Below are 16,293 nucleotides of genomic sequence, written 5' to 3'. Positions count from 1 at the left end.
GTTTGTTTACCAGCTATGCAGATTTTATACAAGAAAATACCTGTCGGTAGGTGAAAAATAAATAAACTGGAAAAGGTGTTCAGATTTTTAAAATATTTTTCTAATCCACTACAACATGTACAAGTAGCTAGACTCGAAGAAAAAACATGAAAATCTTGTTTCTTTATCAAACATTGAAGCAAAATTATCAATACAGCTCTCCGTATTACGATATATTGCAGTATGATTTATGTGACAATATGCCAACCCTAATCATTGTCATGGTTGTGGCTTTAATAATTTATTTTTGAAAAGTGCTTTCATTAATTTGCTTGTTGATCATGATCTATTCTTTCTTTCTTCATATGTGTAATAGTACTGCCTATCAAGTTACACATTCATCCCATATTTCACCTGTATCAGATAGCTCAGAAATATTACTGGTAGTTGTAAAAAGTACCTCTGCAAGGTTACAGCACGAGTTGGTTCTACCATGCATACTGCAGCATTAACAATGTGTTAGTAAACACAGCGTGTGGCTGAGTATGCAGCCGCCAGACTATAGATGCTGATTCAGTGCTATCTCCACATGCTGCCACGTGTCCTTGGCTCTGCGGGTACATGACAGCATACTGGAGCCCTGCCAGGCATTAACACCCAGACAATATGGCTCCACCAGCTGGCTGTAAGACAGGAGTTATCTCCCTTCACCTGCAGGCCATGTGCTCACAATTAGTTTGTGTTCATGTGGAATTGAGGATTTAGCATCAAAGTTCGTGTAAAGTGGATTCTTTAAAAAGAAATATGATTAACCATTAACATTTAAAGTTGCATCAGTTATTTAACCTTGAATAATGGTAACTTAGAATCAACCTACCATGTATATAAATCTATGTGGTATACCTAGATGTGATGTAATTATTTGTCATTGACTAAAATTATTTGAGAAAAAGAACAGTGTTTCCCTGTACTGTGTTCATGAATTATGGATTTAGAAGTTATGGTGGTTATCTAGGTAGAGGTTAAAAGAAGTGTATCTGAGGTTTCGGCACAGCAGAAGCTATAAGAGCTGGAGCTGCTTCTTTACTCAGAAGTGAATCTGCCCAATCACTTGGCAGGTCAAAGACACATGGTCCTTGACTTGTGGCAGTGTGAAAGGAGTAATTGCTTTTTTGATATTGTTATAGTGATGATAATGGGGGGAGGCCCGGGAAATCATTTCCACCAAATTGGTGAGATAAATTAGCATATTCATAGTTTTTGCTAGAATTTAATTCATTCTAGTTTTTTTCGAATCTATTTTCCATTATATGGTACTCATGAGCATTAAACAATAATTTTGGTTATGAAATTAGCATGATTAGGTTCTCTTTGTCCAATTTGTGGTTTGTGATGTTTGATGACCTTGATGTGGTTGTAAGGTCAGGGTGACCCAGTATCATTTGTTGCAGCTGGTGTGTTTTTACATTTGTGGATCTAAAGGGTATAGGCTCTTTCAAACATGACACATAATGTCCAAACATTTTTCTTGAGAGCTCTATGACACTTAAACCAAATGAAGAATTATCATGATTATTGAAGTAGCTTACCATACATATGGTGACATAGTTTAAAAAATACCTAACATCTAGTTCAGCATATTTTCAATCAAATGAAAATAAAGATGATAAAGTCTTTAAACATGTTTAAAATGATTAAAATAACAAAAGAAGCAAGATTTCCAAAGACAAGTTTCACAAACATAACGGGAAAAATAGGATTGAAAAAGCAACCACACTTGCCAAGTAAGGGAGACAACTTGTAGCAGCATGGCTTCCTTTGTGTCCCTGCTGTAGCAAGGGATGAATATGCTTCAATCTTATTTGAAGTAACACAAAGATGCCAGACTGATCTGATCATCAACATGAAACAATTTGGTCAAAGTTAAAGGGGCACTGATCTAACGGACTGGTTGTTGCCTTTGTTATTGTTTTTCCCCCGTGAGTACCCGGATGATACGCAACGCAACTGAGCGTGACGAGAGACTGGGGTACCGTCTGCAAGGACAGCTAAATAAACTTGGAGGCTGGAGGCAATATTTGTTTTACGCATTTTTGAACACTGATTGGTTAACTGTGATCTATAAAGATTTCGACAAAGGGCGCATGTTAATTTCTTCAGCCTAAACAAACAGACAAAAAGAACAAGGGAGCTCATCGGATGTCGTCATTTGGAAATACCCCAGATGGTTATAGTTTAATACTAAAAAAAGTATCTATGCAGTGAAAGCAATTTCGGCTTGCGTCGATAATACGATTACTACTCCCTAGTTGTCATCCACGTTTTCTCGTATAATAACCCTACACTTGTGTATTTGTCGTCATTCACTTGATGCTCAGTTAATGAATTTATTACAGGTACAATTAGTGGTAGCACCACTTAGATTACCTGACAAAGGTTCCCATTTGGCATTTATTGTGTCTGGGGTAATTATTCAATCTAAATCCAGGTTTGAAGTGAGGTGAAATGTGTGTTATGTAATATGCACGTGGCAGCCTAGCAAGAGATGAATGATCAGTTGATTTACTTTGTTTTGTAAATCAACGGATCGTCCCTAGTCATCAAAGGATTAACAGAAAATACGTTGATTGATTAATCACTGTTATCTTGCACAGTGGATATGTCAAGAGTGAGTGTTTACATGTCTAGGTTTACTAAAACAAAGGGAATACACTCATATCATGGCGCGAAGTGCCGATGTATAAACAACATACTTTGTTCAAAGGGTTAACTCATAATACGTTGATTGATTGATCATTGTTATCTATCACTCAATGGAATTTTTAGGAACCGTGGACGTTATGAAAATACTTGTCACGTGGGCTTTCTCAGCCGATCATTGAGACTTGACACCTATGTAAAACACCTGAAACAATCCAAGCGATCAGTTGAGAAACGAACACGGGTTATAATATCCCGAAACGATATATATCTTTTAAAATATTTGATTGTTACTGAGACACGTGACATCGAATAAGTTTCTTTGTACAGCTGCAGACGAGTGGGATATTGTTCCTTTGTGTGGATATTCACGGATACATTCCTCGAACAAGGAAACTGCCTAAAACTTATACGCATAAATTTGGTAGGTTGTAATTATGATATCTGCATTTTTTTCCTTCATTTGAACCGATTCGTTCTTGTTTCTCTACGTCTTGGTTGGGAAATTCTTCAATGCGCGATAGACGTTGTTGTCACAGGTCTTTTCCTTTGTAAGCGTGTATATATTACCGTCAATTTGTAAAATGTGATTCTCTCAGGCAATTTATAAAATGTGTAAATATTTCAGTCATTTTGGCTAAGAAATCTGTCCAGATTGATCAAGACGATCAAAAGGGCCTACAAACATCACAACAGATTATTATGTAGGATTAAAAGCCAAACAACTTAGAAATGTACTTTTCAACGTAACATTTTCAGTCTCTTGGTGATGACATTAAACATCAAAATGTTTGGAATTCGTTGTCATAATAATACAGATGGAAATGTTTTTCAGTCACTTTGTAAAATAACTGAATATTTAGACGTTTAATATATTTGTTACACATTTGACAGTAAAAAAATATACACACTATAAAAAAGCATATGCTCAGGTGAAATATATACTTTGTGTTGCAAGTCAAAATAGTGTAAACGAAAATCGCAAAATTACCAAGCAAGTGACTTATCAAAACTTCGTCACCATTACCGATGCTACTCACAAAGATACCTACATTTCCTTATTATCTCGAAAACTGTATTTCATTTTGTTGATCAATGTGACCATACGCTCTTATTACTACCCATAAAAGTGACTAATGCGCTTACGAATGGCGCAGCAGAGGTCGCGAACTAGTCTAGATTTCTGCTATACATCCGGGTACTCACTGGGAAAAAACAATAACAAAGGCAACAACCAGTCCCGGGGAATTGCGTTAGATCAGTGCCCCTTTAACAAAGTTAATTGGAGCACATTTCTTGATGTGACATTAAATTTTAACTCACTCACTCAGTTGCAAAAGATTGTTAAGTTGATTGCCTTAGAACTCACAATATTGTTTTACAAATGGCTAATTATTTTAAGGTTATTTGTTGTCTTTTCACCAGATATGTCCCCATACCATTTTTATGCATGTTAAATGTTATTAACAAAACAAATCAAATATATGAGGTTGAACTGGTTCATTTGGTGTATACTTTGCATTGATCATTGTATGTGTGTCTTTTTCTCTTTAACTTCTGCAAATTTCAAAGCAGACAGAAAGAAAAGGAATCAGTGTGATATGTTGTAGATGACAGTGTTGTGTTTGTGTTGTGTACAGGTGCAGGCAGTGGGATGATGAAGAATGTTGATAGGCTTGTCCGAGGTATCTGGGTGCCCACCACAAATGAGCTTTTACAGCCAACTTTGTAAGTATTCATCCTTGCATTATTCCCTGTGCGATTAAGGTTATTTCTGTCAATAATTTTGAATACAGCACCCATACTGAGCAAGAACATGTGCATCAAATTAATTGGTTATGGCAGGACAGGGTCATATGGGAATTGAATCAAAGGTGTATTTCATAGTTATTTGTCAAATTAATCACTTATCCAAACAAACTATGAAGTGTCAACATTTTGTTAACAGAATTATCGAACAAAAGTTATCATTGTTAATAATTCTAAGAATACTACCTCTATTACATTTGAATTACTCCCTTCCACCTCCCCAATTCATCTACCTCTAGTAGGAGATGAGGGGAAAAAGTGATATGGCCGCCATTGTGACGTCACGGCGTGGATAGTTACGAGACTACTTGGCGGCAACTAATTGTGTGTAATTGACAGTGAAGAGGAAGTGTGTTGAAAATCTGAAAATATTAGTTAGTGTGATCAAAGCCAAAATACAGGATTTATGGCAGATATGTAATAGAGGTAGTATTATTAGAATTATGAACAAAAATAACTATTGTTTGATGATTGTTTCAATGATAGAAAAACAATTTTAATATATTTCCTTTTTATCATTCAATGCCAGCTGTTGTGATCATATTATCAGTGACCCTCCTATCAAATTATCTTGGCTCAGCATGCTTTTCCTGTATTTGCTAAAAATGAAACTCTAAACAGTTTATCTTGACTGACATGTTTTAATAAGGTAACAATAAAGCAAACTGACTGGTCTGATGGAAGCCTCTGAGCATATGCAGCATCCACTTAGTGTAGCTTGTGGGCAGACTGGATGTGTTATATTTAGACCCTTGCCTCTCTTCTGAGGGCCAGAGGCACTGAAAGGCTTGCTAGAGGACAGCTTCCCTTTGTGATATCTACAGAGTAGATTACAGGCTTGTTTCTTGTGTCTATCAAGTTGATGCTGTGAGCTTGAGGTTGAGCACCTGTTAATTTCCTTGATTTTGTGACCCGTGAAGATCCGGGGTAGAATAGGTCTTCAGCAACCCATGCTTGCTGTAAAAGGCGACTATGCTTGTCGTAAGAGGCGACTAACGGGATCGGGTGGTCAGGGGTCGCTGACTTGGTTGATGCATGTCATCGATCCCAATTGCGTGGATCGATGCTCATGATATTATTATCACTGGATTGTCTGGTCCAGACTCAATTATTTACAGACCACCATCATATAGCTGGAATATCACTGAGTGCCGTGTTAAACAACAAACCAACCAACCTTGATTTTGAAGAAAGCATATCACCAATAATTCAAAGACATTTTACCCATTCTTCACTTGTTACGATTCCATTTGTATCTGTTGTTCAGTTGAAATAAGGACGGTAGTGGAGGTCTTTTCACTGTTGTATTGTCAAGTGGAAAGTTGACACGTTCCAATGTGTTTTATTTGAATGTAGGAACGCTTTCCGGAAGTCATAAGAGCCCCTGAACCCTCCTTAATTTCAAAACACTGTAATCATTAAAACCCTACTTTGATTATACCCCTGACCTAAGAGGGAATTTGAATTTGTTAATTTAAACATTTGTTCCACCTATAACTTCAAAACTACTGCATAGATTTGTTTCAAAGTTAGTGGCCAGTTTCCATACTAACAGAAGACTTGTAATGCAAAGTCTGATTATGATAGGTTAGGATATGAAGGTTTTCTGAGGTTTTCTGAGAAAATACAAATTTTTGCGTTTTGAACCTAGAATTTTATTCTTTTACTTCAACATTTGTGCGACCTATAACTTGAGAACTACTTCATAGATTCTTTCAAATTTAAGGAACATTTTCAATACTATTAGGATAGATGCAGTGCAAAGTTTGATTCTGACATGTATTTTCTGAAAAAATAAGACTTTTTTATGTTTTGAACTTAGAATATTCTTTACTTCAACATTTGTTTGACCTATATATTGAAAACTACCTGATGGATACTTTTCCATTTGGGGTACAGTTTCTATACCAATAGGAGAGGTGCAGTGCAAAGTTTGATTTCAATAAGTAGATTTTCTAAGAAAATATTGCTTGTTTTCATGATTTGAACATAGAAATATGTTGGAGTTAAAGTCGGGGATATTAGCGAGACCTGCTCACATTTTGCCTTGTTTTATTTCTCATTTGGAAGTCCAATCTGAATCAGTGATCATGTTAACATTAAAACTAGTGTTTTATGTGGTATTCCATATCAGTAGGTACGAGAGGGTCATGATAGTGAGTTTGCTGGTATACATGCAGTATTCAATATAACTGCCTGCCTGCTCGTGGCAGGTAACTTTTTTGTCAGGCTGCATGAAATATTCCAGCACCTGCCCAATTGTCTGGCAAATAATTTTAAGACTACTTACATATTCAGTTTTATTATGTCTCCTTGTAGATTCTGCTGTAATTGTTTGCATTATTTCAACTGAATTAAGATGTAATTTGTCACTTCGTTTTTACGATATTTATAATGTCTTAATGTTGGCGGGTAATATTGAAGATGAGCAGGCAACACTTTGGGTCACCTATCCGATTGTCTTGTTTTAAAATTATTTTGAACACCCTATACATGTAATTGCCTAACTGTCTGTAACTCCCATACCGTCCCTTGCAGCTACACAAAGGCATCAGCAGTGGCCTCCCTTGTGTTCCTGTTGGAGAGGCAGGGACTCATCAGTGTGCCACACCCACTCGTCTATTTTGGAGTCGTCATCTTCTTCATCTACTTCAAGCTGTCGTCAATAATCCTTGGCATTCATGACCCATTCGGTCCCTTCGAGAACTTGTTCTGTGCCATCTTCATGGGCGGAATCTGGGATGCCATGCGCAGAGCTGTCACCAAGGAACCTAAGAAGGAGGAAGAAAACAAAGACATGAGGAACGACGTCATCAAGTCAAAAGAAGACAAGAAGAGAGATTGAGAGAAACACGAGAATGGAGGAATGAATTAGAAACAACATTCAGTGAAATATTGGAAAACTATATGAACTATATTTTGATTATTTGAACACAAATAGTTCAATTCATTTGAGTACCTAAGTATTATTTTCTTAGTTGAAGGATGATTTTTAATATAATTGTCAAATATATATTTAAGGTATATTATGGATGACTTAAACATGTGGGAAAATACGACACAAAGACAAGGGTTATAATCTAACTAATGTCATATTGTTCACAAATGGTCCTGGAACATGATCAAACAGTGCCTAAAGATAAGACCATATTTCTTCCAACCAACATGCCAAAAGTTCCATGGAGAAAATCTCTGTAATAGATTCATAGAGTAATAGAATCTGTGTTGACGCTTCCTGATCTTGCTTCAGAGAATCGCAACAGAATATGCCTGGCCCTACCACTAGTGTCCCGTAGCCTTTACATCCAACTCAGCACAATACCAGTATCATATTGTTGATATGTATATGAGATTATATTATGTACATAAGCATCTACAAAAACTAGAGATCACCTGTGTACATAACGCCATCTGCTGGGCACTGTGATGGGGTCATATATTACCAAAGAGAGCTGTGCAAGGGTAGTTATGCTTAAGAATTTTGTTTATTTTATATGGAGGGCATCAGTTGGAATCATATGTGTATGGAGTACTTGTCATTGTGGAACTGTATTGTAATAAGATAAATGATCTGATTTTAATTTGTTTTGTTGAGATTTCAACTGTCCCCCAGATCAAAGCATGGTTTAGTTGCAAGGCTGGTGGTTTTTGTACTGACTCTCATTATGGTCATGTACTTGCTGAAAAAGTATGTTTCGGTTAAGTAACTGTACATACAGATTTCAGTGTTGGACAAATCTCACGGTCTGCTTATAGAGGGGTCATCTATTTCAAACTGTCACCATGATGCAGAATCTGGCTTCACAAAAGAAAGATGGGTATATTGTGTCAGTGGAGGATATACTTATTACAAATAGTTGGTGTAGAGGAAAGTTGTATTGGCTGTGTGAAATAAGGCTTGAAAGTCAAGGAGTCCTTATCATAACCCTTCTGTTAGATCTTGAAGATTTAGGGGTCCCTAGATTCAAATACCATAGGAGAAACCCCAGGTATATCAGTTAGGGCTGTAACGATACTCTTTCTTGCGACACGATACGTATCTTGATGGTGAGGTCCCGATACGATACATGATACGATATGCGAAAACGACACTTGTCTTGGATTCCATCAGTAAGAGAATGACCAGAGCCCCAACCAAAACATTTGTTTGAGATATTAATATGCCTATAGAAAATTGAGTTATTTTCATACCAGGAAACTCCTTGTCTATGTAATTATGAATGATACATATCTGGTGTATTGTTTTGTAGTGATACATCAGGGGAAAATATGATACGTGTATTGTGGAACAAAGTGTTGCAATGACCCAGTACTGTGGTGAATTGTTACAGCCCTAAAGTAATTCATCTTGCATATCACCATGACTCTACTGCATATCCTGCATAATAACAGACCTCCCCTATATGACAATCCTGAAATATTTTCCTTCAGATAGAAACATATTTTCACAATGATATTTACATATGAATTTATTTTTTCATGAAGTGATGTTAGATGTTTGCTTTGAATATATCTTCTTCTTTTATTCTGTTAGATTTTGAATACTTCTTTGTAGGGTCTGCTTTGTCATATTATGAAACTCCCTGCTTATCTGTATCAAAGGTTATTGTATGGTTTTGTTTATTAACAAATTACATATCCACAAGATTTTCTTTTATTCCATTTTTGGAATCGACACAGTCCATTTGTTCATACAACTTGTTTTATTCATTTAAAGATAATTAATTATATTCTTTCTTTTTGTTATTTAATTAATTGAGTCATTAGTGTTTGTAATCCTTAACCCATTTGTTACAGTCCTCATGGCTGGTGATGAGTGGAATACTAAGCAAAAGTATTATCAAAACACAAGTTAAATAAGTTTAATTAGTTTAAATCAAATTCCCAAGAATTTATGATTTAATATATAGAAATCAAAGCATTGTATAATCTTAAAAATAAGAAAAATAAACTGTTCAGCCAGAATGCTTATTACCTTGATAGAATAGGACATAAAAGAATCCTGGTTCACTGGAGATGATAAAAATGTACATGTTAATCTATTAAGTTCTACAATGTCAGTGTTTTTATTTTCCGGATTTGTCTTAAAGGGATGAATATGATTTCAGCTTAAAATTCTATCCCTACTACATTGTAGTAAGGCATCGCTACTCAAATGTTGCTCTGTTCCCCGTTCTGTTAAATAGTTCATTACCACATCATGACTTCAGCTTGTTGGAATCAGATTCGGTTCATAATTCATTTGTGGATAGTTTCTCCTTTTTGATGGCTTGTGTTGATTTTTATTCAAGACAAAAGTATTTGTTTTATGTTTAACTTTTACACGTTTAAAATCAGTTTTGTTACAAGTGAATGTAAAATGATTACATGTTTTACAATAGTAAAATTTAATCTATTACAAAATATTTTATTCAGAGTTGCCAAAATACAAATGTCACTTGTTAACAACTTCATCGCCGACTGTTTTATTCTTGTTGTTACAAGGCTGGTGTTGAGATACACGATTTGTATCAGGAAATGGTTTTATTGATGACTTCAGTATTCAGAAATAGAAAAGCATTGTGCCATTTCAGCCTGTGTATACTGTGTAGGCTAGTGAATCATAATCAAGTATTCATTATCATAAAGAACAGAACTTTGTACCGCTCAGTTTAACCAGGAATTGTATGCAGAGCTGTAGTGGTCAACTGTTTACTGAACATTATCAAGCCATGGTTCAACATGTTCAGCAAGCCAGTCACAGTGGGGACTAATGGCACATCGCGGTAGCTCTCACAGAAAGGGATATTTACAGGTTTTATGGATATCCTGTGTTCTAGTTACATCTGTATCTTGTTGCCATTGCCAATGAAGATAATCAGTATTGTGTGATTGATATTGTAGCAGCGTGTTTTAGTCTCACATCAGTTCAACAAGGTAGCAGTTTATTTAAGTCAGTCATTACTTCACCAAGTTCACCAATGACCATGTTGTTCTCTACTTAGATCCTAAACAAGTTGGTTGGTATGTCATATATATTATCCGAATGTTTGGGTATTTGAGTTGATCTATCAAATACCATGGGTTATCAGGAGATAATACCACTCCATGTTCTGACATGTTCTGACATCTACCAGCTTGCTCATCAATAAATATCCTGTTATAAAACAACCTGGTAAAACCCATGGTGATAGTCATTTGAACATGGTCATCATAGTATAGTCTAATAATTTGAAGTCTAATCTTCGATAATTTTCCTTCAAGTGTGCGGTGTTGAAAGTTTTGTATATGTAGTGAGTTCGTGATTCTTGGTGAATCGTAGCAAGTCCGTGTTCTCCTCCCCGTGGTGTATCCCTCCCCGACATTCCGTTACAGTTCGTATGTGTAATTGTCATCAAAGTGGGTTTCCTTGACAGTTTTGCATATTTTTTATATCTAAATATTGTCAAAGGGTATTAAAATATTTTCAGTAACAATGTTGTGAATTATTTGTACATAAATAAGGATATACTGTTACTATTTCAAACATTGAGTTTATTGGCTGAAACTATTTTTCATAGTTGACAATTAAATATCATGGTTCTTTTTAGAAATCATACTGTAAGTGTGTTTTAAGATGATAAATAAGTACCAGTTATGAATTGCTTAAGAAATAATTTTGGTCCCGTCACAAGATACACAAGTGTTTGATCAAAGGGAAGTAACTCTTGAAAACCTCATTCAAACCAAATGTTATTGCCTTATTTGCCTATGATCAATATAGCCTTGTAGATTTTCCAATGCTACTGATACAATATTGAAAGGAGCCAGATGTTTCTATCAGGATAGGGAAGCAGTATTGTGGAGATAGGTTGTGTGATAGGTATGGAGTCGAGGAAAGGAACCTTCGTAGCACTTCATGTTGCTGTGTTAATGGCCATGTGAAATGGTTCTATCTCCAAGTTGTGTGTCATATTTCGAAACTCCATGACATGCTATAACTGTTTTTTCGAGAGGATGGTTGTTGTAGTGTTGTAGGTGGCAGTGTTGGACGGTAGTATTGAGCTGCAACATGTACTTCGGTCGAATATTTTGTGTGGTTTTGATTACATGAACTTGTTTCTCTTCAAATGTTGGCAAAAATAGCACATTCTCATGTGAAATAAAAATGTTGATGAAAAGGTTGGTGCCCCAAATAGCATGGATCAGGTAATTTGAACCGTACAATTTATTTAGTTGTATTATTTCAATGTTTATTTTACTTTTACATGGTTTATTCTTTTAAACTGTTATGGAATTTATTGAGTTCTTGTAGCTTTATGCTACGGCTACTTACATTTCAGCATTGTGGTGAAGTAGCATAACTTGTTTGTTTTGATGTATTGATCTTAATAGTTGCATTTTTTAGGTGTTATGTTTTTGATTTTAGAAGACAAATGTAACATGACTGGTTTTTGACATCTGGTTCATCAATGACATCAATGACCATATGACATTGAACTTGACAAGACAAACATCATATGTGCAATACAGATCAAAGAGGGTTTGACATTTTTTGACAAATTCCTTCCCAGGTGTTACGCAAACAAGTCTTGCTAGTACTTGAATCTCAGTATTTTTGAATGATTGGATGTTATTCTTTTTGTACCGGTAATAAATGTCAGGACTTGAGTGGAGAGCATTCTTCACAGTATGTATTGGTACATTAAATATAGATATTATATACCATTGAATGACACTATATGGGAAATTATCACAAAGATCAGTTTCAAAACGCTCTTAAACCAAATATTAAATGGTGCTAAATTTGGTCAAATTGTCAACAGTGAATAATCTGTTAAATCATTATCTAGTCATCTTGTTAATTGTTTTTAATTTGTTCCAAGAGTCCGAGTTTCTGTGTTCACAACCTTTGTACCATCCAGGTAAAATATAGTCCACATTGTTCCAGCATTATGGAGATCCCATTCCAATAATGTGTAAGCACTAGGATGTTGCAATGAAAGGCAATCCCACGCAGAGTAGTCACTTTTGACACTGGAAGCAGAAGGATCACAGAAATGGCTACTACCTAAGATGGTGTGATTTTGGAAGGGCATCATGCACAGAATTTGATCTCTTTACAAATCATAACCATGTTCCTACTGTGCATTCATTTGGAAACATTGTTCCGGGAAAGTCTTTGAATCCAACCGCTGGCGCCAGTCTTAAAAGTTGCTATTATAGTTAAGTACTGCAGTCAAGGAAGGTGAACAAGGGTGGGAGGTCCTTTGAGCATCAGTGTCACAGACAGGGAAAGATAACTCTGGTGTTCTCTCACTCTCTTGTGTGTACTGAGTGTGACCCTCTATGTTGTTATATAAATTTGAGTTTGACCTATTGTACAATTCTCCACTGTAGGCAGACTCGGACAGTTTCTTACAGATTTAGGTATAGTGTACAGATGATAGATGACAATAAAACACATGGAAAAAAACGTTCCCAGTTTTGTGTTAATTTCATTATTTCAGAGTGAGGTGGCTGAAAAGTTCTGAGCCCTACTATGATTGACTGCATTGATCAAGTTGTTTGTTAATTTATATTATGAAAACAAAACCAATATAAATATATGTATGATTATTAATGTGACCTATTTTCAGTGGGTGGAATATGCCATGGAAACAGTTAAGGCTATTGTTACACACTTACAATAATTTCACTGTCCAAAACTCCAGATTAACAGTTGTGTATTGCATGAAAGCCCATTTGAATGATCATGAAGTACTTGTCACCCCTATAAAGGTCATACATCAAAAAGTGTATTATGTTGGTAATAACTCAAAAAGTGTTCACCGTATAAGGATGAAATTTAGTACCTATCATCCTTAGGGTATGGCATTGAATTTGTAAGGATAGAATGGCCATTCAAAAGCCATAAGTGATTATTGTGTCTAAATCATGTAACCTCTTGTTTTAAAGAATCATGTCTCTCATGTCATGTAACATATATAATATATGCTTAAGTTTGATGCTCATGTATGCTTGAAAAAAGGAAGAGTCAAACTCTTATCAGGTGTACCCTCGCCAGTAGGTTTAATAACTGACATCTGGAACAGTTGCTCTTCAAATGGAATCATCACTGTGACATGCCACTTTCTGAACAAGACATGAACACTTTCCAATGTGGTCCTTGCTATGATCACTTTTCAAAATTTCAGGATAGAAGACTTTTCTTCATATTTTTGTCTATTTTTGAATTGAATGTTTTGAGAAGACTTAGCCTCAGATTGCAGGATATTGCGTTTTTCGAAGTTCATATTTCCCGAAGCATGATCTCCGAGCCCCCCTTGATGTCTCGGTCATTCTGCGACCTTGAGATCTGCCGCCTAGGTGCTTTATTTGCGAGTACTCCATTATTATTTTCATACTTGTTTTCAACCCGTGATGTAGGGCTGGGACGAGTCCAGATTTACTACCCGGGTACCCACCCCCCTATTACCCGACCCTACCCGGGTACCAACTGTAGGTCTAAGGAGATGTCTCAAAATGTCCTATTGGGAATTTTTTAGGATAGACCTAGCAAAAGGTATTTAGATACATGTATTAAACAATCTGGTCATTTATACACTGAAGTTGAATTAAGTTATATCTTTATTCAACCACATGAAAAGTCAGAAGGAATGGGTCATAGTCAGAAAGAAATGCGAACATTAGTGACTTGTAGTGCAACCATAGAGTTCTAGATAATTTTTGCCATTAAACAATATATCACGTGACTAACCACGGGTGCGGGTAGTCCTATGGGTACCCGGCTCCTACTCAGTACCCACCCGAGTTACCCGTCCCAGCCCTACCGTGATGCCCTCCAGCCTCTTCATGTACCAGTTCAGGCAACTTTAATCAAGAATGATATCGCAGGCGAACCATCAGGCGCCGTAAGCAAGGGTCTCTTCTACAGACTCCAACAACTCTGCAAGATATCAAGCCTGTAGGATACTGGGGAGGACCACAGGTCTTTCCTCATCAATGATAGTGGTTCCGAATCTAGGAGTAGTTTTTACGTCACTTCAAGAGCCCTGCTTCATCTAGCCCTTGTCAAGATATGGTTCACCTTTGATCCAGCTCCCTCCCTCTTTCATCAACTTTTCGTCACCCGGGTTCCATTAGTCAACACTGCTGTGACATGTGCTTATGGGGCCTTTACACAGGATGGCGACCTTTGTGCCTCCAGTGTGTGACCATAGAAATCGCCAGGTCGTCTTGGAGGCTCAAAGGAGACAGAATGGTTGCCTAGGTCGTTTCAAGGTGGTACACAGAAGGTTCAGACATCACCATGGACGCCATGGTAGCCGTAAAGTTTTGAACGTGTTCTAAACAGTCGCACAAAGGAGGTTGGTTGCTCAAAGGTGGCTCAAAGGAGGCAGAAGGGAGGCACAAGCATTGCCGTTGTTGCAGAATGAAGGCACAGTGGTCGCCCAATGGTCGCCAGGTAATAGATGCGTTCTGCTGAAATATTTTCCCGTTAATCTGGGCGATGCTTCTGCCTCCCTTGTGGTTCCTTTGGGCGATGCTTCTGCCTCCCTTGTGCCTCCTTTTGGCGACCAACAGCGTGCATTGAACGATGACTGTGGCGACCGCCGTGCCTCCATTCGGCGACCACGGCAACCTTTGAGACACCATGGCAATGCTTCTGCCTCTTTTCTGCCTCCTTTGAGCTACCTGTATTGCCTCCTCAGCCTGCCTATAAATAGAGGGCTTGTACCTGTAGTGTTTCATTGCAGACGCTGAACAACTCAAGCAGTTACTGCTGAAGAACTGCTGGAGCAGTTACATAGAAACATGATTTTCTGGGTTTAGGCGACCATTGAGCGTTCTGGACAGGTTTTGGTGGCTCAAAGGTGGCACAAAGGTCGCAGCCCTGTGTAAAATGGCCTTAATAGGGATTTTTTTTACTGTCAAGACGTTTTGGCATGTGGGGTATTGTCAACATTTCCTTTGTGTGACAACTGTCAAAATTTGTGTGTGTGACTAATTGCGTGTGCAACTAATGGGAGGTAACTCTGAATGTGGTCCTATTACAGATTAAACGACAACACTGCATACATTGTTGAGTGTGTGAAACGATCTTTGACCTTGACGTTGTAAATAATTAAAATAACAATTGATATCTGTAACTACCTTTTTGTTTGGGTACAGTAAAGCAACTGCTGCCATCGGAGTGGACAACTGAAGGCATCTTCTGTGTTGTTAGTAATTCCAGGTATACGTTGTGGATACGGTAATCGAAAGGCTGAGCAGGCACTTGCCCTTTAATAGAGGTATGACATCATCTTAACTGTATATTCATAACCCCGTGACAGGTACCTTCGGTTTGTTTATCACGTGGACCGTAACTATGAAAGGTAACTATGGAACGGCACCAGCAGCAAGTAGACCTTCGATCAGATATGTCACATGCATGTTCCCGGATGATTGAATTCTTGCAAAATGACAGATGCGAAAGGATGCCTCAAACTTCTTTCATAAAGGAAGAACTTTATTTCGTCCCACAAAGGGAGATTTGGAAAGGGTGTAAAGCGGTTGTAGATCTACATCTTATTTTTGATAGGGGCCTGTTCACAGGGGTATCTTTCCTTTACGAAATCTCGATTTCATCAAAGTCGTAAGTATATATATATTTCTTAAATTTGATTGACATTTAATGTTTGAAAAACCAAAATCACATATCAATTAGCAACAATTCAGTAGCGGAAGATTATATAGGCGGTGAGTGTTTTCAATATAAAACTTTGAACCTGCCACTATTTTGATGAAGTGGGATAAAATGACCACAACTAACAAAAGAACACGTTCATAAAGTTCGTCGCC

At 37.1% G+C, this 16,293-nt stretch overlaps 1 protein-coding gene across 1 annotated transcript in view; it reads left to right on the top strand.

Annotated features, from left to right (window-relative positions):
- Nucleotides 1–12,903, top strand: part of LOC139478524 (trimeric intracellular cation channel type 1B.1-like) — a 41,067-nt gene extending 28,164 nt beyond the window's left edge. The window contains exons 4-5 of the mRNA XM_071261017.1: nucleotides 4,320–4,407; nucleotides 7,027–12,903. Coding sequence (XP_071117118.1) covers nucleotides 4,320–4,407; nucleotides 7,027–7,333 — 395 coding nt within the window. The 3' untranslated portion in view covers nucleotides 7,334–12,903. The remainder of the gene's footprint in view (nucleotides 1–4,319; nucleotides 4,408–7,026) is intronic.
- Nucleotides 12,904–16,293: the final 3,390 nt, after the last annotated feature.

Source organism: Haliotis cracherodii, unplaced genomic scaffold (assembly GCF_022045235.1).
Source record: "Haliotis cracherodii isolate W230 unplaced genomic scaffold, xgHalCrac1.p SCAF_4, whole genome shotgun sequence".
In the NCBI taxonomy this organism is placed as follows: domain Eukaryota; kingdom Metazoa; phylum Mollusca; class Gastropoda; order Lepetellida; family Haliotidae; genus Haliotis; species Haliotis cracherodii.
This window is presented reverse-complemented; position numbering and strand designations above follow the sequence as displayed.